General features: G+C 34.4%; 8 protein-coding genes across 14 annotated transcripts; 4 read left to right on the forward strand and 4 right to left on the reverse strand.

Annotated features, from left to right (window-relative positions):
* The first annotated feature begins 86 nt into the window (after positions 1-86).
* Mta1-like (metastasis associated 1-like) lies at positions 87-10,020 on the forward strand. Of its 4 annotated transcripts, XM_076377845.1 has the most exons (13): positions 101-630; positions 1,656-1,723; positions 1,928-2,021; positions 4,700-4,882; positions 6,161-6,412; positions 6,507-6,778; positions 6,852-7,040; positions 7,116-7,538; positions 7,619-8,219; positions 8,300-8,447; positions 8,532-8,563; positions 8,755-9,013; positions 9,109-10,020. In XM_076377845.1, exons 1-13 carry the CDS (start codon positions 516-518, stop codon positions 9,245-9,247), a joined length of 2,775 nt encoding a protein of 924 aa, XP_076233960.1. In that variant the 5' UTR covers positions 101-515; the 3' UTR covers positions 9,248-10,020. The 4 variants fall into 4 exon arrangements, with proteins under 4 accessions (XP_076233963.1, XP_076233960.1, XP_076233961.1 ...); XM_076377846.1 differs by lacking the exon at positions 8,532-8,563 and having other exon boundaries at positions 103-630; positions 8,300-8,449; XM_076377847.1 differs by lacking the exon at positions 4,700-4,882 and having other exon boundaries at positions 105-630.
* LOC143178914 (transmembrane protein 256-like) lies at positions 9,943-11,457 on the reverse strand. The gene is made up of 4 exons (XM_076377849.1): positions 11,310-11,457; positions 10,745-10,901; positions 10,493-10,611; positions 9,943-10,410 (listed from the first exon to the last, which is right to left on the reverse strand). The coding sequence occupies exons 1-4, from the start codon at positions 11,394-11,396 to the stop codon at positions 10,267-10,269; spliced, it is 507 nt and encodes a 168-aa protein (XP_076233964.1). The 5' UTR covers positions 11,397-11,457; the 3' UTR covers positions 9,943-10,266.
* A 342-nt stretch (positions 11,458-11,799) lies between these two features.
* Positions 11,800-14,728, forward strand: Sf3b2 (splicing factor 3B subunit 2). Its single transcript, XM_076378010.1, has 3 exons — positions 11,800-11,981; positions 12,165-14,279; positions 14,347-14,728. The coding sequence occupies exons 1-3, from the start codon at positions 11,958-11,960 to the stop codon at positions 14,413-14,415; spliced, it is 2,208 nt and encodes a 735-aa protein (XP_076234125.1). The 5' UTR covers positions 11,800-11,957; the 3' UTR covers positions 14,416-14,728.
* Positions 14,684-17,970, reverse strand: LOC143179027 (GPI ethanolamine phosphate transferase 1). The gene is made up of 8 exons (XM_076378006.1): positions 17,556-17,970; positions 17,252-17,472; positions 16,969-17,188; positions 16,587-16,872; positions 16,069-16,507; positions 15,674-16,007; positions 15,224-15,614; positions 14,684-15,144 (listed from the first exon to the last, which is right to left on the reverse strand). The coding sequence occupies exons 1-8, from the start codon at positions 17,789-17,791 to the stop codon at positions 14,725-14,727; spliced, it is 2,547 nt and encodes an 848-aa protein (XP_076234121.1). The 5' UTR covers positions 17,792-17,970; the 3' UTR covers positions 14,684-14,724.
* Positions 17,971-18,000: 30 nt separating this feature from the next.
* On the forward strand, positions 18,001-19,591 carry LOC143179036 (optic atrophy 3 protein homolog). Of its 3 annotated transcripts, none has more exons than XM_076378021.1 (3): positions 18,001-18,201; positions 18,424-18,622; positions 18,783-19,591. In XM_076378021.1, exons 2-3 carry the CDS (start codon positions 18,481-18,483, stop codon positions 19,304-19,306), a joined length of 666 nt encoding a protein of 221 aa, XP_076234136.1. In that variant the 5' UTR covers positions 18,001-18,201; positions 18,424-18,480; the 3' UTR covers positions 19,307-19,591. The 3 variants fall into 3 exon arrangements, with proteins under 3 accessions (XP_076234136.1, XP_076234137.1, XP_076234138.1); XM_076378022.1 differs by lacking the exon at positions 18,001-18,201 and adding an exon at positions 18,209-18,341; XM_076378023.1 differs by lacking the exon at positions 18,001-18,201 and adding an exon at positions 18,262-18,358.
* Positions 19,592-19,643: 52 nt separating this feature from the next.
* On the reverse strand, positions 19,644-21,516 carry LOC143179032 (centrosomal protein CCDC61). The gene is made up of 7 exons (XM_076378012.1): positions 21,348-21,516; positions 21,071-21,153; positions 20,857-21,008; positions 20,465-20,661; positions 20,107-20,406; positions 19,955-20,032; positions 19,644-19,888 (listed from the first exon to the last, which is right to left on the reverse strand). The coding sequence occupies exons 1-7, from the start codon at positions 21,514-21,516 to the stop codon at positions 19,812-19,814; spliced, it is 1,056 nt and encodes a 351-aa protein (XP_076234127.1). The 3' UTR covers positions 19,644-19,811.
* A 9-nt stretch (positions 21,517-21,525) lies between these two features.
* On the forward strand, positions 21,526-26,026 carry Yata (N-terminal kinase-like protein yata). Its single transcript, XM_076378007.1, has 12 exons — positions 21,526-21,942; positions 22,056-22,202; positions 22,290-22,418; positions 22,481-22,692; positions 22,927-23,017; positions 23,084-23,566; positions 23,642-23,863; positions 23,939-24,191; positions 24,271-24,441; positions 24,520-24,791; positions 24,888-24,996; positions 25,070-26,026. The coding sequence occupies exons 1-12, from the start codon at positions 21,829-21,831 to the stop codon at positions 25,225-25,227; spliced, it is 2,361 nt and encodes a 786-aa protein (XP_076234122.1). The 5' UTR covers positions 21,526-21,828; the 3' UTR covers positions 25,228-26,026.
* Gnpnat (glucosamine 6-phosphate N-acetyltransferase) lies at positions 25,644-27,420 on the reverse strand. 2 transcript variants are annotated; one of them, XM_076378024.1, is made up of 6 exons: positions 27,286-27,420; positions 26,644-26,953; positions 26,335-26,443; positions 26,198-26,260; positions 25,988-26,115; positions 25,644-25,912 (listed from the first exon to the last, which is right to left on the reverse strand). In XM_076378024.1, exons 2-6 carry the CDS (start codon positions 26,656-26,658, stop codon positions 25,670-25,672), a joined length of 558 nt encoding a protein of 185 aa, XP_076234139.1. In that variant the 5' UTR covers positions 26,659-26,953; positions 27,286-27,420; the 3' UTR covers positions 25,644-25,669. The 2 variants fall into 2 exon arrangements, with proteins under 2 accessions (XP_076234139.1, XP_076234140.1); XM_076378025.1 differs by having other exon boundaries at positions 26,644-26,969; positions 27,286-27,382.
* Between the last annotated feature and the right edge of the window lie 402 nt (positions 27,421-27,822).

Here is a 27,822-nt window from a genome sequence, read left to right on the forward strand (position 1 = left end):
ACCTTGTCGGGCCCTGTTTCGTATGTCCGTCGAGTGTAATTTCGAATGCACGCGGGTCCGCAGGGAAGAGCGAGTGAACCCGTAGCTCCGGTAGAGGGGAGCAGGCAGTAGTAGTTCTATCGCCTAGGTCGTATATGTAGCCCGCTCGGCAAAATGAAAATGGCGGTGTGTCCCGTATGAACGGAGCAACGGCCACTGACGATGCTCGTCACGGTAACAGACACGTGAGCCGGAATTGGAGTGCAGTTATCCGCGTGCGTGTTCGGTGCGCGTAAAAGAGGATCGCCCGAGTGTATCTCGCCGAGAGAAGCGTCGGGCGGGAATAAGGAAGAGGGTTCGGTGCCGCGAGCGCACGGGGTAGAATCCGTAGAGGCAAAACGCGATCTTTTTTCTCTGTTGCTCGATCGACGAGGACAAACAAACACGATGGAGTGACACCGTGTAGTGTTGACTCCGTGGACAAGTGGGAAGTGTCGGCTACTAGGATTCGCGTAGTTGGAGGACGATAAGCCTTCATGCCGATGCCGGCCGAATACCACGAGAACCACGGTAACCACGAGAACGCTAATTTCGCTCTCGGGGCCACACAGGACGCCAGCAACATGACGGCCAACATGTACCGGGTGGGAGGTAAAGTAACCGCGCACACATTCCGCCGGCTGATGGCCACGCGTCCGAGTTCCGAGCGCGGCTTTAATTAACCCGGAGAAATTAATGTTTGCAAATGGTGATCGCGATGGCGTCCCCCCTGTATCTACCGTTTTACCGCGCTCAGCCCCTCGACTCTTTTCCTCTCTTCATCTGCTTCATCTCCCTTCTTCCTCCCCGCTCTCTTTACTCCCTTTCTTTCTCTGTCTCTCGCGGCGCGGCGTCCTGTACAAGATATACGTCTGCTCTTTTCCCCACTCGCGCCCTTCGTCCAGGTCATGCTAATTTTTTGCGCGATCCTGATGATTAAAATTCGATATTCTAACTGCGTGTCTCTCTTTCTCCCTCTTCTCTACCCCTTTTCTCCCCCTTTTCTTTTCTATATCTGTTGTTTTTTTCCCTCCCTCGTCACGTATCGAATGATCCTTACAAATGGATCGTCGAACGTTTTCGTCTACGCGCCAATGATCTTTCGAGTTATTCACTCCTATGAAAGAACGCACATTTTATTTCTTTTAATATTAGATACTGGGATTTCCATCAATTTATTACTGTGTATTAGTATGGAGCTTCGTATGCGTATTCAGGTAAATGGAAAGTAATGAATTACATGTATGTACGTGCCGCCGTTTCGGTACTTCTTCCTTAATCGGTAATAGCGCTATATCTTCGTTTCGCGGCGAACAAGCTTTTAGTATCGTAGTTTATGAAATATTTTTCTATACTTCGTTTCTCTATGGTATATACTTTTATCACGAGAGGATTATTTGTACGAATATAAATAAACGAATAATTCGCGATTGTTTACCATAGTAAGGTGATATTTCAAAGGAATAGTATTTATTTATAGCAATCAGATTCTTTTCGTGAATTATAAATATACTATCGCGTATGCACGTACGCATTAACATTATTGATACGTCCTGTGTTTGGAGTACAGTCAAACTAATTTATATATTAAATATTTAAAAGTCATTTAAGTAAATTGTTTTTGTTTTAACTTGTAGATTATGTGTATTTTGAAACATCTTCCACGTCTCCCTACCAGATAAGGAGGATAGAAGAATTAAATAAGGTAAAACGCAATTCGTTTTATTTTCTTTTTTGCGTGGTAATTTTGTAAGAATCTTATATTTAGTAGACTACTTAATAACATCTAATACATTTTTTTTAGATTTTATTTAAAGATAATCAAATAAAATGTTAAAGATTTAAAAATTTATTCAAATATTTATAAAAATTGTTTAGCCTTTTAAATATATTTTTTTTACTCTTTTAGACGGCAAGTGGAAATGTTGAAGCAAAAGTCATGTGCTTCTTCAGGCGGAGGGATTTACCTTCTACCTTAATCATGCTTGCAGATAAACATCAATGTAAGTTGAATTCATATTGCTTCATTAACTGTACTTATTAATATTCCTTACTAGATACTATAACTATACAATTTCTTATTCAAAGTACTTTGATATTTAATTGTTGTTCATGGTAATAATGAAAACATTTATTTAAGAAGCTTTTTAGTACTTTATACATATACATTTTCTCATACATGAGACATTAAAAATTCCATTAAATTAAAATGATTTTACATAAAGTACTACTTTAATCAATTTAAGTACATTTAGTAATATTCAAATATTTAAACAGTAATATCAATATACCAAATACATTAGAGTAGCATCATTTACGAAGCTTCGTGTGACCGTACAGATCGATAGTCATTCGCAGATGGAAGAAAATCCTGAAACATTCTTATCGCGAACGAGTTTTCTTCGGATGTATATATTTTAACATTTCACGAATTCGACTCGTTGGGTTGTCCTATTATATGTACGTGCATTTAATATTTTTAACTAAAATTTCGAGAAATTGCGCGTAAAACGCGGCACGCATCCCGCGCGACCATTACTGTTTACAAAAAGTCGTTTTAGAGCGAAATCACAAAATATCGATTCAACGCATGAATCACAGATACATTTCTTTTTAAAAGACATTATGTTCTACAATTAGAATCGAAGTCAAAGAATATTTGCAATTTTTTTCTCATTTCTAACTCTACAACATATTCGAAATTTTCGAATAGGAGTTCAAAGACCCCGTCGATGCAACTCGTATTCGCGTGAAAGGCGACATACTTCAATATGTTTTATCATCGCACACAGAAATAGTAACGCATCTCCGCGGAAAGAAAAAAAATACGTCCTCTCGGTTTTACGTATCGCAATATATACGTATACATATACGTACGTCTCTCCCTCTTTTTCTCTCTTTGCGAACCTTTCTCGATTTTTCCTTTGCAGTGGCAAAGATAATGAGACGCGGGGATTTGGGGGTGGGAATGTATAATAAGTAAAGTTGGGGGGGTGGCAGAGGGGTGGAATGGGGGTTGTATCGATCTGCCGGGGGTGGGTTGGGGGTGGTGCACCCGCTAGCCCACCACCTCCCCCTCTTTCTACCTCTCTCACCCGAGAGCCACCCCACCCCCACCTCACCCCATCTTGCCTCCCGCCACCCTGAACTAAATGAATGACTGACGCAGGGGTTGGTCGGGTGTATGTGTGTTACGTGTACTTAGACACACAAGGGCTCGTAAGAACACCGATAGCAACGTATACACACAGGCACACGTAGAGACGAATAATGGGCAGAGAGAAAACAGGAGGAACGCACACATATATACGCGACATCTATATGCCTGGGCGAAAATGGTGAAGTGGGGTAGTAGTGGTGGGCCCCACTAGCCATCTTCGTTTTAAGCATTTACTCTGTCCCCCGCTTCTCTTTCCCTCCCTTCTCTTCTTTCCTATCCGTACGTACGTATGTATGCATGTATATATGTAATGTACGTATGTACCGTACGTTCGTATGTATGTGTGTATTTATGCACATGTACGCGAATGTACACTCTCTCTCTGTCGTTCTGTTTCTCTCTTTCTCTTTACTTTTGTCCCTTCCTCCCCCAACTCCCCGTTTTCCCTTCCTCCTCTCCTGTTTCTCTCTGTTCCTGGCTCTATGTCCGTCCGTCGGTATTTGCTTCGAATCGGGTTCTCCCCCTTCCTCCTCCACCATTTCTGTACCTTGCTCTTCTGTACCTCGAATTTCACGAAAAAAATATACGAACCTTTGTCTTGCTGAGAGTCGATATTTTTATGCGTCGAACGTATGAAAACGGTTACAGCGAAAACGGCAGTCTGGAGAACAGGATGTTTTGCACCTATAAAGGGATCCTTTTATCTTTTTTTCTTTTTAATTAATTATATGAGATATAAGGAATCTTTAATTTTTTCCAGAATCTAAAAATCGGTGGAACTTCAATAGTCCCTGTATTTTATATTGGTTTGGTTTAGAAGCAATATTTTTAAACGAATTTTATAAAATGAATTTCAATTTTTACTTCCTCGGGTATCGTACGCCATGTTCTTTTGCAGGGGGAGATACAAAACATTTATTATATATTAGAATTTATATTAAAATATATTATTTTTAAGAAAATCGTAATGTAATACAAATCGACATAGGAAAAAGCATCGAAAATTCGAATATTACAAAAGGCATGGAGATATAGTAGCAAAATATTAAGATATCTCGTTTCAATTTTCCCTTCCAACTTCATCGTACTCTTTTCCCGAAATACATGAACGATTTACTTAAATAGAAACAGAATACATAATTAAGGAAATACGAATATATATTTTGATACAGTTTTTTATATGAATTATTTAATTGATGCAAATACTTATTGTAATTTGAAAATACTTTCTTTACACCACACTTAAACTATGAAGAATATAATGGAATTGTAAATAGAAACGCGTCTGGAATTGGTTGACAGAATCAAAATTGGTTTTTATATCACATTATTACATTACTACATAATCAAACTTAATTGATCACTGAATTTGGAGGATATATCACACTTCTACAGTTTTGAGTTCTCTTATTTTTTATTATTCATAAAATATAAGAGCATGTATTGAAATTATATTAAAGAAAGAACAAGATAAAGTGAAAATGAGAAATCGTAGAGTGGGTTCTATGATACAAATTGCAGTGGCAAGTGCGGAGCAGCAGAGGTCAGAATCCCCTGCAAACACGCAGAGTCAGAAACTCGAGAATCCAGATACTACTAAGGAAATGACTAGTAAAGATGGGATCGGGCCCAAAGTGATGAACAAAGGGGGCGGGAAGGGGGGCTGGCTGAAGGCCCCACTATCAGAGGCTCAGGAGCCTCATGGTGAGTGAGCAGCCAATCAAAAAGTGCTCCTTATAGATAAATCTTACCAGTGTATATATGTATATTCATATTATATTAGGATAAAACCAACTTTGGATATACGTAGAACTTAGTGGAGTTCATTCTTGCATAAGAATTACTTCATTCTTAATGCACCATAAGATACTATAATTGAGTAATATTCTTTGTGATTTCAAATTCTGATTTATAAACAATAAATGTCTTTGAGACAAGTAGTAGGATTTAATACAAAGGATTTGACAGTAAGTACCATATAAGGTGCACTTTTAGATTGTCTCATTTGTCTCATATAGAAGCCAGTGATGATGTAAGGCTAATGATCTAGCGGCGGGATTTATAAACTTCTTTGTAATCTTGGTGAACACTGTAAATCTAGGTTGCATTCACTGTAAGGCCAAAGAGACAATAAATTGGGTTCAATTGAGACCTCTTCTTTGAAGTTATATGGAAGGAGGTTAAATTGTTTCATGATAAATGTGAAATTTTATGAACCCATATATTTATGACAATACAAGATCATAATCATTTTCATTCCTTCTTGTAACTTCCATCGTATTCTATACTGTTTTCTTCTTTGAGAAGATCATTGTAATGATCTACCAAATTTCTGCTACGTAAACATTACATTCATACTCATTGAAATGACTTCATCCAACACATCAATTCATCAACCTAACATCTATTAAAATCCCGCCGCATAAAATGATAATTCTTTAGTAATCTGAGGCTTCTTTATACAATTTACATTCCTTCGAAAATTAATTTCATTTATTATTATGATAGGTAATGTGTCATTTAAGATTGCTTTGAGTTCCTTTTTTTGTTGCCCGCTCTTGCTAATATTTTTTAGTTCAGTATTGTAAGTTTTAATTGATTCTGCCACATTCCTGCGTTTCATTTACATTTAATTTATCTATTTTGAAAAAAAAAAAAAAAAAAAAAAAAAAACAGAAACAAATTAAAAGATGAAAGCTGCATGAACAAATTTAATAACCCTTAGGGATGATTTCTGTATTATAAAATTATCAGGCTTTTATTGATTATGTTGAAGTGTCTAATTAATGTCATAAATAAGTCTACTTCAAAGTTCTTATATTTCTAGTCAATATTACGTTATATGTAAAATATAAAACATATTTAGTCAATTTACTTTTTTCACCTTTAAGTGAAATATTTTTTTATTTAAGCTTCTTTTGATATTATTAACTTAAAAACTGTTTAATGAAATATGAATTAATTTGCATTTTTTATATGCAGGGATGGAAGAAAATGTAGTAGGTGCAGGAGGAGTTACAGAATTAAGTTCTAAGCAACGTCATCAAATGAAGCACAGAGAACTGTTTCTATCGCGTCAGGTGGAAACAATGCCTGCAACACACATAAGGGGCAAATGCTGTGTAACTTTATTAAATGAAACAGAATCTTTACTAAGCTATTTAAATAAAGAAGATTCTTTCTTTTATTGCTTAGTATTTGATCCTGCTCAACGCACTTTGCTCGCAGATAAAGGTATTTATTAATGTTACATAATAATTAATACCATTACAATCATCATATTTTCTCTTTTTATATATTAAATTTTAATAAATATGAAATATTGTAGGTGAAATTAGAGTAGGCAGTAGATATCAAGCTGACGGTATTGCCCCATCTCCTCTTACACCGGCTGAAAGAGATGCAGATCCTCGGAGGTTGCAAGATCTGGAAACTTTGGTTTGGACACCACGACATTCACTAACAGATCGTCAGATTGATCAATTCCTCGTCGTTAGTAGATCTGTAGGCACATTTGCAAGAGCTTTGGACTGTTCGTCTTCGGTGAAACAACCCTCCTTGCATATGTCTGCAGCAGCTGCGTCAAGAGACATTACTCTCGTAAATATTATAATTATCATTTAAGTTACAGACTTTTATGACATAAGTTTCTTACATATGTTTGTTTTTATAGTTCCATGCAATGGACACTTTACATCGGCATAACTACGATGTTGCCAAAGCAATGTCATCCTTAGTACCGAGCACTGGCCCCGTATTATGCAGAGATGAAATGGAAGAATGGAGTGCGTCTGAAGCAAATCTTTTTGAGGAGGCCCTGGATAAATATGGAAAGGATTTTGCCGATATTCGTCAAGACTTTGTAAGTGAACCTTTCTAGTTAAACAAGAGTTCTATTTATTGGTGTTGCGTTCTAACGAATAATTTAATATTCTAGTTACCATGGAAAACATTAAAGAACGTCATCGAATACTATTACATGTGGAAGACAACGGATAGATACGTACAACAAAAAAGGGTAAAAGCCGTAGAAGCTGAAAGTAAATTAAAACAGGTTTATATACCAAATTACAATAAGACCACTCCACCTACGACTGCACCTTCAGCAGCAACAATAGTACCTCTTGGCAATAGTAATAGCAACAGCAACGGAAAACCGACTAATGTTCTTAATGGCAATAGTAATGGTAATATGGCGACCGATAACTCTGGTATATTAATGGTTGGAGTTGGTGGTAAGCCGTGTGAAAGTTGTCAAGTTATGCAAAGCCCACAGTGGTATGCTTGGGGACCATCACACATGCAGTGTCGTCTTTGTCAGTCCTGTTGGACATATTGGAAGAAGTACGGTGGTCTTAAAGTACGTTCAAGTTAGATAAATATTTTAATTAATAAAAAATTACATATATAATGAAAACATTTTATTTCTTCTGTATCTAGGTTCCATCTCGTATCGATGACGTTGATTTGGAAAGGAAAAGAGGTGGTACTGGTTCCGACGAAGAAAGTAAAGGAATTGGCGGTGCTCACAGGCCTCATCGATGTAGCATTCCATCTTGTGGCAAAGAATTTAAGCTTAAAGCGCATCTAAGTCGTCATTATGCAAGTGCTCACGGAGTCGATTTACGCGGAAGTGGAGCAAGTGGTGGCGGTGGAAGTGGATCCCCAAGACCTGTGATGAAAACTCGATCTGCATTTTATTTACGTACTTCGGCACTGGCGCGAGCTGCACGACGACTATGTGCCGCACAATTACGTACGCGTCACGCGGCGCGAGCACCCCATCAGCCTGTAAACGCAGCGCCATTGAGACATCTCTGTGCCTCGCCTCAATTAACATCGAAAAGTCCTGCAGAACTCCGTATGCTAGCGCGTGCTGTGCGCCCTCGAACTCGTCCTCGCGTAACTGATATAGCAACGCGTCTAGGCGACCATCCTGCTCCACGACAACCTGGAGATTGGGATTGGTTAGCTCTTACGGCACCAGCACAACGAAAACAGCCTGATCGGGTTTCCTTCCCTAGACCACCAAAAGCTCCAGGTATACATACAACTAAGTCGTTTGAAGATATGTATATATATTGCATATGAAATTTTGAATATTTCTTGATTTCACTATAGATGGGAGTCTTTTATATGAAAGAGTACCAAATAAATCTGAAGTGGATAGGCTGACAGTGACTCCGCCCCAGCCTCAGCCTAGTATGCAGACGCAACAAACGATACTGAAACGCACAAGACCTCCATTTGATGAAATCAACGGATCAGATGGTAAGTTTCAGGAACATGCATTTGATAACGTAATTTGTGTTAGAATCCTAAGTCCTTAGTACTGAATGTGGTCTCTGTTTACTGGCTTCTACTCTGATGTGGATTGGGATGAAGGTAAAATAATTCAGTGTCTAAGAGTCTAAGTACACTCCAAAACGAGTAATCAGAATCATAAAAATGTACAGTTTGTCCATTTGTTCCAAAGGAATATACGTCACCGGTTCAATAGTTTTATATATAAGTCGAGATATTATGTAATTTTCCGTTTCGTTTGAATCTCGTACAATTTATTTTATTCTCGATAGGTATTGCCCTAAGTGCAGGGCTCCCTGGTGGACCACCTGCAAAAAGGGCTCATCATTCTCAGCAGTTGCACCCAAAGCATGCTTTGGAACATACGGCGCCACCCGTTCTTCCATTGGCACCGCCTTTAAATGGAAGAGCTGCTCATCCACATACCTTGCCTCATGGCCCACCATTGTCTAGAAGTAATGCGCGCAAACAAGTCATTTCATGGATGGATGCACCTGATGATGTTTACTTCCGTGCTTCAGATCAAACCAAGTAAGCAGTTTTAATTTTTTACGATAGTGTACAGTATTAGTGTATTCATAAACATGATAGGGGATGATAAAATCTGTATTATTATTCATTTACAGAAGACTTAGGAGAACTCTTTCATCGGTGGAACTTCGAAGAGCGGCGCGCAAGCCATGGCGCAGATTGCCAGCACCTTTGCATCCTCCTCATCCACAAAGAGCAGTACGCGGTGACGACATGGTCGTCATCTTGGACTGAATCGATAAAACAATCAATTAGGCAAACTGATAGGACGTTGGTTTGCCGTAAGAGAGGAATCTTGCTGTTATTGTAATTTTAATGGCCAGAGTGTGATCACAGTGAAGATATCCCAGCTTTATGTATTGTCATTGGCAGCTCTGACGTTGAGCAAGGACTAATCGCTGTTTGGAATTTTTATCAATAATTCTCGAGACAGCAATTCGCCGAAACCGAAGGCCTCGCTTAACTGAATTTACATGTTGCATTGACATCGCTGAAACGTATACTTCACGTGTATAGGACAAAGGGAGACTACTCTGGAACGAACATTCATCGAATCTTTAAAAAAAAAAAAGGAAGAAAGAAGATAAAGAATCAAGTCATTCACCGTGAAACATGATTTTCTATTCGTATTAATTAATTATTGTTGTTATTAATAATAATTATTAATAATTGAATGTACATATACATCATACCACACATTCATATATACATAGCCAAGCAACACAAAGTGTCCAATGATTGTTGGGCACTAGTTCTACATCGGTTAAAAAATTGGCTCATACCACGCGCATCAGCTCACGATAAAGAAATGTTACGGCCATGCGCGTAACAGACGAATGTGAGAGAGAAAGAGAGAGAGATTGCGTGAAAGAGGGAGAGCAAGAGAGAGAGAAAGGTCAAGAACGTACGGGAGAAAGAAAGAAAGAATGCTCATTGTGAATATTTTTATTAAATTTTCAAGTTTGATGACTTCCGTCGCAACAATTAATAAATAAACATAAGCATAAGTGGAAGAATATACTAGTCCTCTTTCCGCTCAATCCAGTTTCTTTTTACGTTTAAATATCAAAAAGCCTTAACAAAACATTACATATTAAGTAAATATTTCGAATTATAGACAGATAGTTTATTTCAATATAAAAGATATTGACAAAAAATAATTAGCTTATACACAGTACTGTCTTAGTTTCCATTTTAACCACTTTTTTCACCTTTTATTTTGTTTGTATTATGCTTTCAAATTTCTTAGTAGCTTAAATACACATACTTAACCATCCTAACATAAAACATATTCCTCCTATTGGTGTTAGAGTCTTAAATTTATTATTACCCGTAAATGCATAGTAGTAACAGGTTCCACAGAATAAAACTGTTCCAGACAACAGGAATGTACCTGCCTGAATGACACAACAATAAATGCAATTAGAATCTTAGGTACAATTTTATAATGTCCTCCACATTATATTGAAATCAACATACCAAATACGGTGTTCTGCACAAAGGCAGTGCTAACATTGCTAAAGTATGGAAAAAATGATACCGACTAGCAGTTTCAAAAACTTCTTTCAAGTTCTTACCTTCTGTCTTTGGATACTGTCCTGCAATTATAATAAATGAAAATCTTTCTATCAAAACTTTTCAGAGTATGAAGAAGTTATACATAATTCTTTGTGATCATTTAATATCAGAAGAATTGTTAATATAAAAAATGATAAATAACAATAATTTTACTATGAGAGCCATAGGCACCAAGACCAACAGCAATTGTTCCACTTAAAGCTGCAAGTTTTAAATATGGTCCTGGCATTGCAGCTAACTTCCATAAAGGTACTATTGGTGGTACCATTGTGACTCCTATTTTTGATTGTGGTTTTAAGTAGCTGTGTACCTACAAATAAATACAATTTATTAATAATTAACATAAATTATTGTAACTCATTATTTTAATATATTAATGAAAGATTCATTATCTATTACTGTTATAACAATTAGATTTTTTTTATGTAACAATGCAATCTTTCGAGTTTCTAAATTTACAGGTCAATATTAGATAAATAACAAATCAGTAAATGCAAGCAATTAAGATATGCGTTATTTATAACAAACACTTGTTATCTTAGATATAATCAAGTGTATGATTTAGTATTTTGTACATACATTTCAAAGGTTATAAACGTGTATAGGATCAATTTTATAACCTCAGCTGCACAGTAAAACTGAATAATATTTAAGTATTTTATAAACAAAATATCTTTCTTTCAAATTAATTACTTTTTTAGAAAAATAAGGAACATACCGAATTAACAGCATTCAAAACATGTGAGGCAGTATACAGCAGTTGATTTGTAAATAAAGTGTAATTTAATGCAGTTTGAATTTCCATTTTTCTTACATATTATATATATACATGAAAAATATATTTACATTTGACATATTTTAAAAATTTTCTGTGTATTACTTACTTCAGATAATTTATATTATGCGTGTGTGTGTATGATACTGTTCCTAAGCTTACAGCAGGTATCCATTAGGAATATCTGTTAAAAAGTCTGTTCTTTTATAATTATATTTTACGAATATTTTCGTTCAATACAATGCATTTGAAAATTACTATTCTTTTCAGTTGCATAAATGTAAATTCTATAATTTGCTTAGTAATGGTCTAAAAGTTTTAGGTCCAATGCAAATGAACGACTTTTGTCGTTGCGGTCCTATAGCGGTCGTCTGCTTTGGGCCTTAAGCTTATACACAATACGTTATCTATGTTTACTTCGATGCTCATGGCACAGTAGTGTTTTATATGTAATATCTAGTGTGTTGTTTTAACGTATGCAAATTGACGTGGATAGGCTTTCTTCTGATAAATGACTCACTCTAAACTGTGGAAGGTTTAAGAATTTAATGTCTTATACGTTTTAGTGTATAAATAAGAAGAAACAGTAAAATGGAGAATATACCTGGAAGTGAGGTTAGATCTGTTTTCATTTACTTATGCATATTTAGATCTGTATATGCCGAGATATGTTACAGGAGTCTGCAACATTGAATATGTATTTAAAGTTATAAATTGTTAATGGATTCAATCACTTTTAGATTAATTTTTCTTTTTTTAGATAAATTTTAAACACTAATTTATTAATCTTTAACACAGAATCCACAAATGCCACATCAGTTGCCACCAATGATGAACATGCCCCCAAACAGTAATCATGGGATTCCAGGAATAGATCCACCTAAGACATTACCCAGTTTACTAAGCCTAAAAGTAAGTCCACCAACCGAACTACAAAATCAAAATTCATCAGATGAGGGAGTACGAGACTCAGACGGTGATTCAGTAAAGTTACCAGCAGCTTTAGAACAAGCTTTAGCCTTTAAAACAGAAAGAGCTAAGGAAGTAGGAGCTGATCCTAATGATATAGTTTCTTTAGGAAAGTCACCAAATCATGAAACTATAGGAGAAGATGTAGCCCAATTAGATGATGTGATACTTGAACCTGAAACAACATCTACAGAAAAGTCAGATTTGAAAACAAATAAACTGAAAAAGAAGAAAAAGAAAAAGAGGAAGAAGAATAATGTGGGAAAAGAGTCAGAAAATAAAAAAGATAATCTGGAGAATGCAAAACCAAAAGAAGATTTGCCAGAAATTGAGTATATTCAAGAAATCCCAAGTGTTAATGATTTGGAACCAATGTATCGTCAGTTTGCTAGAATTTTTGAAGCATTTAAATTAACTGAACCAGAACCTAAACCCACAGAAGCAGACAAAGGTGAGCCAATAGGACAATATCCACCAGTAACAAGTTTACAAACAACTGGAACAGTACCTAGCAAAGTGCCACCATTAGATGACTTTGATGATGATGCAAATCAACAGCAGCAACAACAAGGAACTGGAGAGAACGGTGCTCCGCGTCTTTCAAAAAGAAAATTAAAAAGACTAACGCGTCTGAGCGTTGCAGAATTAAAACAGCTTGTAGGACGTCCTGATGTTGTAGAGATGCACGATGTTACTGCTAGAGATCCAAAGCTTCTTGTACAACTAAAAGCTCATCGCAATACAGTACCTGTGCCAAGGCACTGGTGCTTCAAAAGAAAATATCTACAGGGTAAACGCGGTATAGAGAAACCTCCTTTTGACCTACCAGATTTTATAAAACGTACAGGTATCACAGAAATGAGAGCAAGTCTTCAGGAACGTGATGACACGCGCACATTGAAAGCTAAAATGCGGGAAAGGGCGAGGCCCAAGCTTGGAAAAATAGACATCGATTATCAAAAGCTTCATGATGCGTTTTTCAAATGGCAGACTAAACCTCGTATGACAATTCACGGAGATTTGTATTACGAAGGGAAAGAATTTGAGACACGCTTGAAGGAAAAGAAACCTGGAGAATTATCTGATGAATTGCGCACAGCACTTGGTATGCCGGTGGGTCCTAATTGTCATAAAGTACCACCACCATGGTTAATTGCTATGCAACGTTATGGGCCACCACCGAGTTATCCTAATTTAAAGATACCCGGTTTAAATGCTCCAATTCCAGAAGGATGTGCATTTGGTTATCATGCTGGTGGTTGGGGAAAGCCTCCTGTAGACGAAACAGGAAGACCTTTGTATGGAGATGTCTTTGGTATATCTCGTACCCCAGGTGGTGATGCCCTGGATGAGGAAATTGATAGAGGTATGTGGGGTGAACCTGAATCAGAGTCTTCTGGAGAAGAAGATGAAGATGAGGAGGCAGAAGAAGGTGGAGAGGGTGAAGGAGAAGGAAAGGATGGAGAGGGAGATACAAGTGGTTTGGTTACACCTGGTGCAGAAGGCTTAATAACACCAAGTGGAATCACATCCATTCCTGCAGGGTTGGAGACACCAGAAACGATAGAATTGAGGAAAAAGAAGATTGAAAGTGAAATGGAAGGAGGAGACACACCTGCATTATACACTGTGTTGCAAGAAAGGCGAACAGAAGGTCTTGGGGCAAGCATGATGGGTAGTACACATGTATATGACATGACAGGTGCAGCAGGAGGTCAAGCACCACCATCTGTGATTGCTGCGCGTCGTGGAGTAAGTGGAACAACGTCTGATGGAAGAACAGAAAAAGATGGAGCTGTGGAGTTAGCATTGGATCCAAGTGAGTTAGATTTAGACTCTGAGGCTATGGCTTCGCGATACGAAGAAACTATGAGATCGCGGCAAGCTCATTTAAGAAGAGAAGATTTGTCAGACATGCTTCAGGATCACGTGCAACGACAAAAAGTAAGTATCTTTTATATTTTGTGTATTAATTTAGAAATACATTAAACTAATTAATTAATTTTTACAGAGTAAACGTAAACGTCAACAAGGTCAAGATTCAAAAGCTTCTAAGAAGTATAAAGAATTCAAATTTTAAATTAATTGCAACATAAAAGTAAGAATCACTTATTCAAAGAAAACAAAAATTATATTATTAAGTAAATATTGCATATTATGAATCATTATCATTAAAATACTATGTATATCATGTGACAGTGAAATATGTAAAATTTTCTGATCTATCTTTCAAACTTTATTTTAAACTCTAATAAGACATATTAGAGATACGTAAATTCTGGAAACATATTACAGGTGTGTACATTGATATTAAACAAAAACAATATGTTTCTTTATTTTATTGAGAATAACAAATTATTTAATTTTCGTACAAATATTCCATATTTTTTTATACAACATGTTTCTTTTCTAACTCTACATAAAGCTTCAATTTCTTTGGAATAAATGTCATAAGAGGGTATGACAAGTAATATAATAACAATAAAAAACATGGAAGAGATATTGCAATTGTGAATCTACTGATAGCACTACCAATATCCAACCAACTTCCTTCAGGAGCAACATAATATATAAATGGTAATGACAGACAGTCTCCTAATAAAAGTATCGACAAAAAAATACTTTGAGGCTTAAGAAAATGACTAGCACATCCAATTAGCATTAAAGGTATGCTAATTTTCAGAAGTATCAGTAAGAACATTGTAAATGGTGAAAACACTGTCACAAAATGACGTGTCCAAGAAGGATCAAACGAACTGATACTTGCCATATTGCCAGTTCCGAAGAATGATAACAATGTATATAACATCTATGATAAATTGTTCAGGATATATAAAAGTGTTCAATAATTTTAGCATAATTATACAATTCTGTATAAAAAAGGATACAAAAGTCGCAGCTTCTAGTAGTTCTCTCATTGTCAAATGATGTGCATACATTTTATTATTTTGTATGGAAAATGTGTCAGATTGCGGCAATGAAGACAAGTGCAATGCGAGAATTATAAAAAAGAAAGGTTCATAAGACGATGATAATAGGGCGAATGGACAGAAAAGTCCGAATAGGACTCCTTTCATCCTTTCTCTTAACTGTGTGGAATAAGTGCAAATACATAATGGCGTTGTTAGTAAAATCATCCATGATGTCCAATTTCGACCGTCTATCAATTCTAAATAAACAAATGCTGTGACTACTAGTCGGAAAATTTCCATTGCTTTTCTGTACTTTGTTTCGATTTGCAAAGTAATCATTATACCCACGACGCACATACTAAATAATCTGAAAATATTCAAAATTAATATTTTTTTCAAATATGCAATAGTATGATATAAACTTACACGATGTACACTCGAGGATAAGGTTCAACAACAGGTAATAATGGAAAAATAGCTAAAAATAAAGCCGTCCAAAGAAAATTTCGACTCTCTTTGAACATCAGCTTTTGAATAAAAGCGGTACATAACATTCCTATACTGAGAACCGATCTATACATTAATCCCAGGAACATTGTTAGAAGTAAGAAAGTTGTTCCTGCAACTTCAATCCAAAAATACTTGTTACTATGCATTTTTAACTTTATTGAGTATATAATTGTACTTCGAACAGCTAGCCACAAAGAAGTTACAGCCAGTGACGTATAGTACGGCAATCTCCAATAGCTACACCCTGAAACTATTTATATTAAGATTAAAAATAATAGAACAGAAGAGATAAAGAACATATAATATCATACCTTTGTGCGAAATAAAAATAGTAATTAAGATACAGACGAATAAAATATCCGCTATCAATAAAATTACGCGATTGACAATAGGTCGCTCGATTCCGGCTATTTTAAAAAATAGCAATACTATCCAACCTATCCACATTATGGATAAATATGTTAAAAATCGTAACCTCTGATATTGTCGGAAATACGACAAAGACTTTTTGGCTAATTGAATTGCATTGACTGTTTCTTCCAATCTGCCATGCAAATCTTTTACTTCAATATCTTTATCCAATTCAGAAATTATATTATCTAATTCTCTTTCTCTCCAATCTATGAAATCTTCACAATTCATTTCACGATTTGCTTTCACTTGATGTATTAACTGTTTTAAATTATTTAATAATGCATAATTTATATATTTAAGATCAGTCTTGTTTAAATATTGCCATGGTAAAACGCCCTAATAAAATTATACATTACAAATATTATATATCAGTAAATATTGTAAATAATTGTACTAATATTATTTTTATACATACTTCACTATTAATAGGAACAGAAGCACCAATTAAGGTTGATATCAATGGTGTAATATCTACTTGTTCTACATCTTGACGGGAATCAAGTGCATTAATTCCTGCACCCCAAACAATTAATGGTGTTTCTGTTTCATCTGTGGAACCACTTCCATGTGATCCCCAATCAGTCATTCCATGGTCAGCTGTGAAAATGTATGCGGTAGCATTATCTCCAAAAAAGTTCTCTGTCATTTGTACAACTTCCTCTATTTTCCGATCAACATAATTCATATTATCAGTGTACTCTCTGCATTTAAATTCAATTTCAAACTAATGATATCACAATTTTATTAAAAACATAATTTAGTGCTTATATCAATAATGTAAATTAATCTATAAGTACCTAGAATAAGGCTTTGCTGCATGTCCAGTAGTATCACAACCTAAAAGGTGGAGAAAGAAAATAACACGTTCTGTATTTTTTACTTCATAAGCTTCTTCTCTAAGCCAACTTAGGTACTTGTCAAATACCCACGAATCTAAGCGCCAAATTTGGCCTTGCATTATATCAAAATTTTGCCATTCATGAGGATAACTTTCTCCATGTATATTTCCTCTTGCACCTAATTAAATAGAAACTCATTGTTAAAATTATTTTTAAAATACTTCACTGTAGTTTGTGATACCTTTTGTGAATATGGGAATAATATCAGGACTGCCCCAAGCCCATGTGAAATGGCTTTGATTAAAAATAGAGTCAAAGTCAACAGGATATTCTTTCCATCCCTTAAAAATAGCACTAGGATCCTCATATAATCCTGCACAAATTGCAACAATCCCTGGTCTAGATTCTGTAGGCATTCTTGTGTGAGATATCCCCCAAGAACCTATATTTGTCATTACATGTCTACAACAAATATTGTATTAAGTAGTATACATCAATCATTAAATTTCTATTACTTCAAAAGATTATTTTAGCAAATTTCATACCTAAGAAACTTTGGTGGTGCTTCATTGAATGTTCTGAACCTCAAACCATCAGCTACAAATAAAACAACTCTTTTCGCTGGTGCATCTTCTAATACTGGTACATTTGGCAAGTTTTGTATAATAGGAGAATGGAAATTGATATCAAGTACTCCCCATAACAATATTAAATGCACCATGAGACCCCATATTGTAAATCTATAACTACTGTTCAGTACACTGAACTTCTTATCATACATTGTTATAAAATAAACTAAATGCAGTATAACCTATTTAAATAGTTACTTGATTTATTTTGCTTTTTTTCCTTAGTGTGTTAAATTTAAAATTAAATAACGTATCGTAATGAAATCCACGAGATTTAAGTTTCATAAGTTCTCTCAGTAGTAAAACTGGGTGGCACGCGTGGTGTTGGTTATCGACAACTCGTGCTCATACAATTGTTGCTTTATAAAATTTTTGAGCGTAAGCTTAAGTATCGGGACAAATATTTAAAAATATAAAAATACTTGTAACAATATACATAATATCTGTCAATTCTCTTTAAATTAGTAGAATTGTAACAATGTCAATGACATATTTCACACACCAGTGTCATCTTGTGTCATTATGGCCGTCTGCTACACTCTGAAGTAAATTCAGAGCTGAGGTAATGATTACAAATAAAGCATGAAAATTCAGTTTTTCTGCAATGACATTCAGTTCGAATAGAACATGTTGTATTAACTCTATTTTTTAACCATTTTACAAATTAGTATGAATAGAACACGCAACAGAAAAGCGCCTAATGTACATACTGAAAAATCGTTTGTAAATTTGTAGCTCATTTGAAATGCATTACAATGGTCTGTTTATACATATCGTTTTTTAGGTTTTAACCAAAGATAACGTGTGTCTTTTAAGTGGTTGGGAGAATTAGGAAGAAAAAATGGTAGTAGGTGTTTTTCCGGCTCTCAAATTGGGAGCTTTGTTTGTTAAACAAATTAGTAAGCCTTTAGCAAAATTTCTCGTTGAACGAGCGAAAAATCATCCTGTATTTAGAACTTATTTTATTATACCGCCCGCGCAATGTAAGTAAAATAAAATCTTTTAAATACAAATATTTTTAATATTCTTTTTAATTTTGCTATTATGTAATGAATTAAGAATGTCATAGTTAATAATAGATCTCAAAATATATTTATGTACAATTATGATAATGTATTATATTTTATTATGCTCCGATTACAGTGTACCATTGGGCAGAAGTGAAGACTAAAATGTATGTAATGAACCTTGGCAAACCCACAAAAGTTGCCAAATTGAATGAAGCTATGGCTATAGAGCTGGGAGCAAATTTAATGGGTGAGGTTATCATTTTTACTGTTGCTGGTGGTTGCTTGATATTGGAATATAATCGTCAAGTGTCAAAGGAATTGAAGAAAGAAGAAGCACGCCGTCAACAGATACAACAATTTATAGATGACATTGAAAACTTAAATCAAGTTACATCTAAGCAAGCAGCTGATATTCAATATCTACTAGAAGCTGTTGAAACATTAGCAAAACATACAAAACATAAGTTACCTACAAAACCATTAGAGCCCAAAATAAGTGAACAAAAAGAGCAACTTTCTACATCCGTAGAATTCGATAAAAATTCGAATTTAAAAACAAACACAGAAACACTCAATAAAGAAAATGAAAAAAGATCATTGGTTGAAAAAGCTATAGTGTATTATGAAAATAATGTAAAATCAGATAGACTCAGTTAACTGAAATTTTATAATTTTATTAAGGGATATGATAGTATAGATATAATATTTAATAATATTAAAAACAACAGATAACAAATATGTTAATAGTGCTGCAGTGTATATAAGAAACATTTTTCATAATACATACAGTGCAAAACCTTGTATATAATGAAAAGTATAATTACATGCAGCAGTTTTCGTGTACTATTATTGAAAATATTGAGAATTTTCTATTAATGTCTTTACATATATATTTTTTTTATCATTGGTAACTTTCAAAGACAAATACATAATTTTAACAAAACTTGTTTTATATGTATAAAAAGTTTTCAAGTTATATTATTTTGGATGGCACTTTAAGTACTTGATTATTTTGTTTATGACCTTGCTGAACTATTTCACTTCTCTTAAATTGTATCATATAAAAAATACAATAATAATAATGATGACGAAGACAATATATATTTCAGTACCCATCAATGCATATGTATGCTCGTAAAAAAGTTTTAATTCATTTACTCAATTAATTCAAATTTATTCCTTCCTTTAACATTTTTTGCAACGTATGAATTCTTGACTCTAAATTATCGAACTCGAGTTCTGAAATAAAAATTTTGGAATTTCGTTAATAGGTATACTACATTTTATGCTATATTTTGAACTAACTTGAATTTTTAATTCTGTTATACGTTTTCGTATTTCGACTAGGAGATTGTCGAGTTCTAATCGATTCCAATGAGCTGCCTGTAATTTATATGACAATGAAAAAGAAAGTATTAAGAAAATACTGCATAAAACTTTCGGCGATAGTGAAATACCTGGTGATAAACTAGATCTAGAAGTTTTGACATGACTAGAAATCGACGAAGACCGACTTCTACTTTGTCTACGATTTGAGTAACTTGTTCGTGTAGATGAGGTGCGGTTGTAACGTTTTAACGCTGGACTACCATCTCCAGGCTTTCTGCTAGCAGATTGAGTAAGTTGTTGAACCTTCAATGATAAAGCTGAATTTTCAGCTTTAAGTTTCTGAATTTGTATTTGAAAAGATGCACGCTCTTTAGCTACATTGTTTTCTAATGTCTTAATTGATCCCAATAAACGTTTCAAGCCTTTTCCTAAATATCAAAGGTACTTATAAAATTTCCTACAGTAAATTGAAATCTTGTTCTGTACCTCCACTAGCAAGCCTCTGATTCTCTTGAACAAGTTTTTTATTTGTAATAGTAAGCTGCTCTATACGTTTTTGTAAACTTCTATTTATTCCTGTAGATTGTAGTCTTTCAATTTCAGCTTTTAATCTCCTAATAGTAGCTTGCAATATCACTGGATCAGGTAAGCCACAATATTCCAGAGGTAATGGATAATGGATTCTTAAGAAGGTTGTTATATTGACAAATATTTGATTTTTTGAAGAAAATTCTATCCACAGGTTTTGTGAATTGTTTTACGCTCGAAGTATACATGTGTATCAAAAGGATATATCGTGAATAATGAGAAAAAAAGATTCTATTCACAGAAAAAGTTCCTCTGCAAAGGTTTCACAAAATCTGTTACTTTATACTCACCGATCAAACTCTACCGTATATGTTAGAATAAGGTATCGACGATTGTTCGTTGCATTACTTAAACTCGAACCCGAGTTACGTTCAAATTTACGCGCCCTTAATAACTCTAAATCTTCAAACGTGAGGAGGTCCAAAGTAATAGACTCACTTGTCTGCAATTAATTTCTTTTTGAATTACATTGCTTTATTTCAAAGATTTAATTACAAATGTTACTTTCAACAATCCAGACTGCAACATAGCCACGAATACATCGAAATGTTTGTAATTCCCGGTTTTGTGAGTCAAATTTTCAATATCTTAAAAAGTTCATGAAATATAAAAATATATAAGTAGTAGTATAATAAAGATAAAGCATATAAGTAAACAACATCAAATAAAAGTTTTAAAAAATTGCAGTAAATATAAAGTTAAAAAGTTTCTTAACTTTTTAACATAACCTCAATACGATTTAATTGAAATATCAATAACGGAAGAAAATTTAGGAACGAACATGCGGCGTCATAAGACGATTGCCAATTTTCGCCTGTGTACTTGTCGGTGACAGTAAGCTCCAAATTGCGCTGGCATCTTTTAAAAGCAGTAACTTTTATCTTTACAACGTACTCTTTGCCACTTTTGAAAGTATAAGTTGTCACTAAAGACGGACCAACTTCGTTCATGCTTCGGAGCGAACATTAATGCAACGACGACTGTTCGACACTCAAAAAAAGACTTTTAAGTGAATCGACAAACATCGATTCTTCGATCGAGAATCAACGTTTAAGAAACGAAAAAATTCAATCGGTACACTTGTTTGAGTTTCACACTGATTTATCAGCACCGCCGACACAAACCCAATGCAAGCACGTAATCACTGTAAAATAGAAGCACCACGGTTGAAGATAGGTTGATGCGTAGCTGTCAGTGACATCATGATACAGTATTAGAGAATAAATTTGATGCGCTTAGTAACAAGTAGTTGAGATACAAAAATGTGGTCCTTCTTTTCGAGAGACCCAACCAAAGATTTCCCGTATGAAATCGGTGAACCAGTCTCTGGTTTAGATGATAAAAGTATCTGGACGTTGCACAAGGCTAAAAAGAAGGTATCATAACCTGACACGGTGAAATATCAAAATTATTTAACTCTGCATGTTCATATGAATTTTTGTAGCTGTTTAAGAATCTTCATTTTCTTATTTGAAACGTTTTTATACAGGGTTCTACTGGAGGTGAAGATGTCTCAGTGTTTGTTTTTGAGTGTAAAACCGGTAATGAATATCTCTTGGATGTTGCTCGTTCAGCAGTGAAGCGATTGAAAACACTGAGGCACCCAAGTATACTTGCATACTTTGATAGCCTTGAGGTACAGTCATATTATGAAGAACTGCATTAGTAATAGTTCTCAGAAGTAATTTTGTTAAATAGCTTCTTAACGGTTTTATCATTTTAGACTGAAAAAATGGTTTATTTAGCAACTGAACGAGTAGAGCCTCTACATAATCGACTAACAAGAAAGTTTGAAACTAAGGAGGAATCCAAAAAAGAGTTATATTTTTCTTGGGGAATATTTCAAATTACAGTATGTATTGGAAAAATAAAAAAGTACTTTATTTTATGGCTTATATCTGTGCATTTTAACAGAGAGCATTGAACTTCTTAAATAATGATGGTAATCTAAGACACAACAATGTTAATTTATGGACAGTGTTTGTTAATGAAGAAAGTGGAGAATGGAAACTAGGCGGAGTTGAATATATGACTGCAGTAGATATTGTTTACACTACATTGCCATCAACATTCCAAGCGTATTATCCTCCAGATGCCAAGGAAAATGTAAAACCAGTCACTAAATGGTAACAGAAATTTTTTATAAGAAAGTAAGAACATGAGAAAACCACTAAATCCTTTTGCTTCATAGCTGCAACTTATTTAATTTATAAAATATTATAAAAGTACTCCTTTGTTTGGTAAAACATAAAAGATAGTAAACTCATTTGTAAAGTTACAGTCCAATATCTGCTTTTTCTATATGTAAACATTTAGGTTTATTGTTAACGCTATGAAACTGATGAATAAATAAAAAACAGCTCGATTGACATGTGGGGACTCGGATGCCTGATCTGGGAAACGTATAATGGTTCATTGAGTTCAAGTTCACAACTCAAACTTATGGACAAAGTATGTTTCTTACTGTTTCCAAAATTGATATTTGCATTTTATGATAATACGAGCTGCTTTTTTTAGATCCCAAAGCAATTACAAGTGGTGTACAGAGAATTAACTAGTAATAATCCTGAGGGAAGACCAAATCCTGCCGATGTGATAGCACGTTGCCGTAGTAATGGAGGATTTTTTAAAAATCAACTCGTCGACGCACTTCTGTTCTTAGAAGAAATTCAAATGAAAGAAAGAGGAGAGAAGGGTCGATTTTTCTCGCAACTCGCTGCTCAGTTAGAGTCATTTCCAGAAGGTGTTGGGAGATATAAGATTTTGCCACAGTTATTGGCTGCTTTTGAATTCGGTGATGCTGGAAGTGCAGTATTACCTCCTCTCTTGCAGCTTGGGTGCCAAATACCTGATACCGAATATCAGAAAAGAGTTGTACCATGTGTAGTGAAATTGTTTGCATCGAACGACAGAGCAACAAGGTTACGATTATTGCAACAATTAGATCGATTTGTAGACCATTTACAACCAGCGACGGTCAATGAAGCTATTTTTCCACAGGTTATTGGAATCCTTAGTTATTTGCATTATATAAAAACACAGAGAAGTAAAATATTTTAATATTGTTTGTCACAGGTAGCCAGAGGTTTCTTAGACACAAATCCTGCTATCAGGGAACAAACGATTAAATCTGTTGTACATTTAGCACCGAAGTTAGATTATAATAATCTTAATGTGGAAACATTAAGGTACTTTGCTAAGCTTCAATCGAAAGATGAACACGGCGGCATACGTACTAATACAACAGTTTGTTTAGGAAAAATTGCTCAACATCTTCATCCTCAAATTAGACAAAAAGTACTTTGAAAATGAACATAAAGTCTGTGTGATACAGTGTAATCAATTGGAATCTAAATAATATTGTAATTGCAGGTATTAATTGGTGCATTTATTCGAGGCACAAGGGATCCGTTTCCACCAGCTAGAACGGCGAGTATCTTAGCCTTAGCTGCAACGCAGCAATATTTTTTACTACAAGAAGTTGCGAATCGTATTTTACCAGCTTTGTGTCCACTCACTACAGATGTAGATAAAGGAGTAAGAGATAATGCATTTCGAACAATTAGTGGATTTCTGTCAAAACTTGAGAGAGTCTCGGAAGATCCAGGTTTACGAGAATCTATGGGTGTGTACATGTAATTCCCAAATATTTCTAAAAATATCGAACTATAACTTACTTTGAAAAATGAATAACTTGATTTCAGAGGCAGATGTAAATACAGCAACACCTAGTCTTAGTAATGCAGCAGCAACATGGGCAGGGTGGGCTGTAACTGCTGTCACTGCAAAGTTCTATCGCAGCCAATCAGATACAGCAAAGTCATCAAATCCTCACAATACTTCCAGAATTTTACTGAATAAACCTGCCTCTTTGGGTGTGTATAATTATACTTTTCTTTTTAATACTCTTCGGTATAAAAAACTTTTTCTTTAATAATATAATTAAACTGTAGAACAGGCTAGTAGTTCACAAAGTAGCGCCAGTACCACTGCTACAACAAGCAGTGCTACAAGCATGACATCATTGGATCATGATCACGAGCATGACGTACCAAACGCTACAAACACAAACTCAGATTGCGATTGGGATTGTTGGGATGCTGATAATTGGGGTGATATGGAACAGCAACCCTCAAGTACTTCGACACACGTTTCAAGCAACGTTTCGCCATCCTCACACTCTCCTAAGACTAATAATCAGTGGGCGAGTCTCGAAGAAGAACCAGTTTGTATTTTTTTTCACTTTTCTATCATTAAAATACCATTTTTTAAATATTCTTAAAATAATATTTTAAACTCGAAATCGAAACATTGTTTTTAGGAGGAAGAAGCAGCGCAAAGTACTGGAAATAAAAATGAATCTTCCGAGACGGGCTGGGAAGATTCTGAGTTTCAACCACTAGAAGATTTCCAACCATTGGAACCACCAGGTATGATTATGTTGTCAAAATATAATTTTTATCATATAATAACGCAATCTGAAATTTACTTTATCGTTATAAGGAAATACCGAAAATGTTAGTGCGCCTAGCGGAAATAATAGAAGGGAAGAAGCTAGAAAGAAACGAGAAGAACGAATTAGTAAATTAGAAAGATTAAGACAAATGGAAGTGAAAAGAGCACTAAAATCACAAAACAGTGCTCTTGCTAAAAAGATCTAATTTATATACCATAATTCTGCAACTGGATTTATGTGTTAAAAAAAATTTTAATGAAGGATTAAAACATGATGAATGCAAACCAAGTATATTTTCTATTATTAATTGGTCCGATATTGTTCAGAACTGATTTTGAATTGTTTTTTGAACATTGTTTATTGTATTATTATACATATATTATTGTTTTTGCAACTCTTATAAACCAGAGTATGTTATTAAAAAATTAAAATATTTGTAAAGAAGAATGGAAACATTCTTGCAATAAAATTTTATTCAATGTATAAATAGCAGAAACAAAATGGAATATCAATCTCCTGGATTTATAAAACTGATAAAAGATTTTTATTATCATTTCTTTCTTTTACACTAAGATATGTAAATGTACATGACTGTTACTTAAATAACAAATCTCTTTCATAAAAACCTCAAGGTATTTCTGTTATTATCATAAATGAGATTGCTCAGTAGTATTTTCATTGTGAAATCTTATATTCAGAGAATTAGCATTGTTAGGTTCACATTTGAAACCTAAACTTTCATAAAATGGTATAAGATGATCTTTGCAGTCCAATGATAATTTATAACAACGCAAGTAACGGGCTAATTGCAATAGAATTTTAACTATTAATTTTCCCAAATGCTTACCACGGTATTTATTACTTACTACCACATCCTCTATACGTCCTCTCTGTAACAAGTGTTGTATTTTAGTTACTTTGAAAAGTGCATCCTATAGAAGGCTATACGAAAAAGGATAACATACCAGGGCACAGTTATGAATAAATTTTTGTTCTAAAACTAATGTTGCACTTGCTATCGTCTTCCCAGTACTCACATCTTCTATCACAACGAGATAATAGCTACCAGTACTCTTCATCATATGAAAACAATCTATATATTCAAAAATAGTGGCAAATACTCTTACATTTTTATCTGACTTGCTTTGAAAAGAATTTAATTTCAAATAACTTACTCAGGAATTGTTCTTTATTAACATTTCCAACTTCGGATAATTGAGTTAACAGCTGCAGAAAACCTATTAAATATATATAAACCAGTTAATAAATAATATTTATAACTGGCAATAACTACTTTCCTATATCATCTTACCTCTATCATAATCACCAGACTTTAAAGGTCTAATTAATAAACCATCAATCTGTGATAAAGACAAACGCTCCAATATATTTGAATTAAATAATTCAACTTCTGTATCTCCCTGGTAATGAATGGCAAGCAAAGGTTAATATTTCACTCAAAAAATTAATATAATAATAAGACAGTAAGTTCATAAAAGCTACAAATCTGTTAACATATTGCTTTTATTAAACTGATGTTACTTTCTACATTAAATGATTCATTGACAAGAGAAGCTTTTTCAATAAAAAAATATTAAATTAAATCAATGAAATTTATTACCTGAACAGAACTCATGGTAATTACGTGTACAATTTTAGATTCGCTGTTATAAGTTTCGCTTGATAAAATCCTTTTATCTCCCGCGCTCGTTCAGGTCCTTGCATATAGTCAAAATTCTACAACTATTCCAGTCGAATTCTTTGCCGTGGCATAAGGTGACACGGTGACACTTTCACGTAATGACAATCCGTCTTTTTATATTTTTACGTTATATACCAAGGCTAAACTTGATAAAACTGCCCTTGAAAATCCGTTCTCTTGAACTCGGACTTTGAAAAGTGGTTGTGTTTGCTAGAATCCCACTTTTTTCCTGATTAAAATAAATTCTATTTCAAACAAATCATGATAACTGTATTTGACGACAATTATACCAATTATTTTATAAAAATAGTGTCGCTCTAGCCACTTCACGCGTCTACTTCGAATATACAGGACTTAAAAAAAGGATTTATTTATTAGTTTATACGCAATTTGAGAGACGGAGTTATTAAATGGATCCTATCATTCATTATGCAACCATTTTAAGCACCAGAATTTTTTATTTATTACTAATAATCCATTTGAACACTTGTATTTAAGGAATAACGATATATTTGGATTATTTATCAATTTACTAACAATCTCAGCCTATAGAGCACTTACTCATTCATAACAATTTATAATATAACAATTCTATACGGAAGTATGTTCATAATTACTGTAAAAAAAGAGTTTTTGTAAATTTATCAGATGGTGACGCCATTGGAGTCATAAATTTGTAACGATGACGCCCATGGGCTATCGCTGTGTCGAAATTTAGGCGAGGGGGTGCGGGTAGAAGTGTCATAAAACTGTCACCGCTAGATGGCAGTAGTTTGGAAATGTCAGGGACGTCTGAATTATTTTAGTAATTTACTTTAAAGGGCACTGGCCCCAGATAATACAATCCTGACATCGATTCTATCGCCACCTATTAATGATACTTGAAAGTAATGGGCCGAACATATGGCGCTATCTGGTAACAATAGTTACGAATTAACTAGCATAAAAGTATGTCGCCGTCTAGTATCGATATATAGGAACTAACGATTAGACAATGCCTGTGACACCATCTAGCGGAAACTTTGTCGTGACAATTTCTATCAAACACCTCCCTCGCTCTAGTTTGAATATGCATTAAGCATAACCTCATTTAAAAAA

Source organism: Calliopsis andreniformis, chromosome 5 (assembly GCF_051401765.1).
Source record: "Calliopsis andreniformis isolate RMS-2024a chromosome 5, iyCalAndr_principal, whole genome shotgun sequence".
In the NCBI taxonomy this organism is placed as follows: Eukaryota; Metazoa; Arthropoda; class Insecta; order Hymenoptera; family Andrenidae; genus Calliopsis; species Calliopsis andreniformis.

Bases quoted from the DNA above. Each gene is read 5' to 3' on its own strand.
- Gnpnat (XM_076378024.1), bottom strand. The intron at 26,261-26,334 runs GTAAGATGATAT...TATATTTAATAG, and splicing joins GTCTGGTGATTATGATAGAG to GTTTTCTGCAGCTGTTAACT. The intron at 26,116-26,197 runs GTAAGTTATTTG...TTGAATATATAG, and splicing joins TAATAAAGAACAATTCCTGA to ATTGTTTTCATATGATGAAG.
- LOC143179027 (XM_076378006.1), bottom strand. From the start codon at position 17,791: ATGTATGATAAGAAGTTCAGTGTACTGAACAGTAGTTATAGATTTACA. The intron at 15,615-15,673 runs GTAAGTTTATAT...GAATATTTTCAG, and splicing joins TATCCTCGAGTGTACATCGT to ATTATTTAGTATGTGCGTCG. The intron at 15,145-15,223 runs GTATCCTTTTTT...AATTTATCATAG, and splicing joins TACTAGAAGCTGCGACTTTT to ATGTTATATACATTGTTATC.
- Sf3b2 (XM_076378010.1), top strand. From the start codon at position 11,958: ATGGAGAATATACCTGGAAGTGAG. The intron at 11,982-12,164 runs GTTAGATCTGTT...TCTTTAACACAG, and splicing joins AGAATATACCTGGAAGTGAG to AATCCACAAATGCCACATCA. The intron at 14,280-14,346 runs GTAAGTATCTTT...TAATTTTTACAG, and splicing joins ATCACGTGCAACGACAAAAA to AGTAAACGTAAACGTCAACA.
- LOC143179032 (XM_076378012.1), bottom strand. From the start codon at position 21,516: ATGAACGAAGTTGGTCCGTCTTTAGTGACAACTTATACTTTCAAAAGT. The intron at 20,407-20,464 runs GTACAGAACAAG...TTTGATATTTAG, and splicing joins TCAGAGGCTTGCTAGTGGAG to GAAAAGGCTTGAAACGTTTA. The intron at 20,033-20,106 runs GTATTTCACTAT...TATAAATTACAG, and splicing joins TAGATCTAGTTTATCACCAG to GCAGCTCATTGGAATCGATT.
- Mta1-like (XM_076377845.1), top strand. From the start codon at position 516: ATGCCGATGCCGGCCGAATACCACGAGAACCACGGTAACCACGAGAAC. The intron at 1,724-1,927 runs GTAAAACGCAAT...TTACTCTTTTAG, and splicing joins GGATAGAAGAATTAAATAAG to ACGGCAAGTGGAAATGTTGA. The intron at 8,564-8,754 runs GTAAAATAATTC...TATTCTCGATAG, and splicing joins TGATGTGGATTGGGATGAAG to GTATTGCCCTAAGTGCAGGG.
- Yata (XM_076378007.1), top strand. From the start codon at position 21,829: ATGTGGTCCTTCTTTTCGAGAGACCCAACCAAAGATTTCCCGTATGAA. The intron at 22,419-22,480 runs GTATGTATTGGA...GCATTTTAACAG, and splicing joins GGGGAATATTTCAAATTACA to AGAGCATTGAACTTCTTAAA. The intron at 22,693-22,926 runs GTAACAGAAATT...AATAAAAAACAG, and splicing joins GTAAAACCAGTCACTAAATG to CTCGATTGACATGTGGGGAC.
- LOC143178914 (XM_076377849.1), bottom strand. From the start codon at position 11,396: ATGGAAATTCAAACTGCATTAAATTACACTTTATTTACAAATCAACTG. The intron at 10,612-10,744 runs GTAAAATTATTG...TTATAATTGCAG, and splicing joins TGGTGCCTATGGCTCTCATA to GACAGTATCCAAAGACAGAA. The intron at 10,411-10,492 runs GTATGTTGATTT...TGTGTCATTCAG, and splicing joins TGTGCAGAACACCGTATTTG to GCAGGTACATTCCTGTTGTC.
- LOC143179036 (XM_076378021.1), top strand. From the start codon at position 18,481: ATGGTAGTAGGTGTTTTTCCGGCTCTCAAATTGGGAGCTTTGTTTGTT. The intron at 18,623-18,782 runs GTAAGTAAAATA...CTCCGATTACAG, and splicing joins TATTATACCGCCCGCGCAAT to TGTACCATTGGGCAGAAGTG.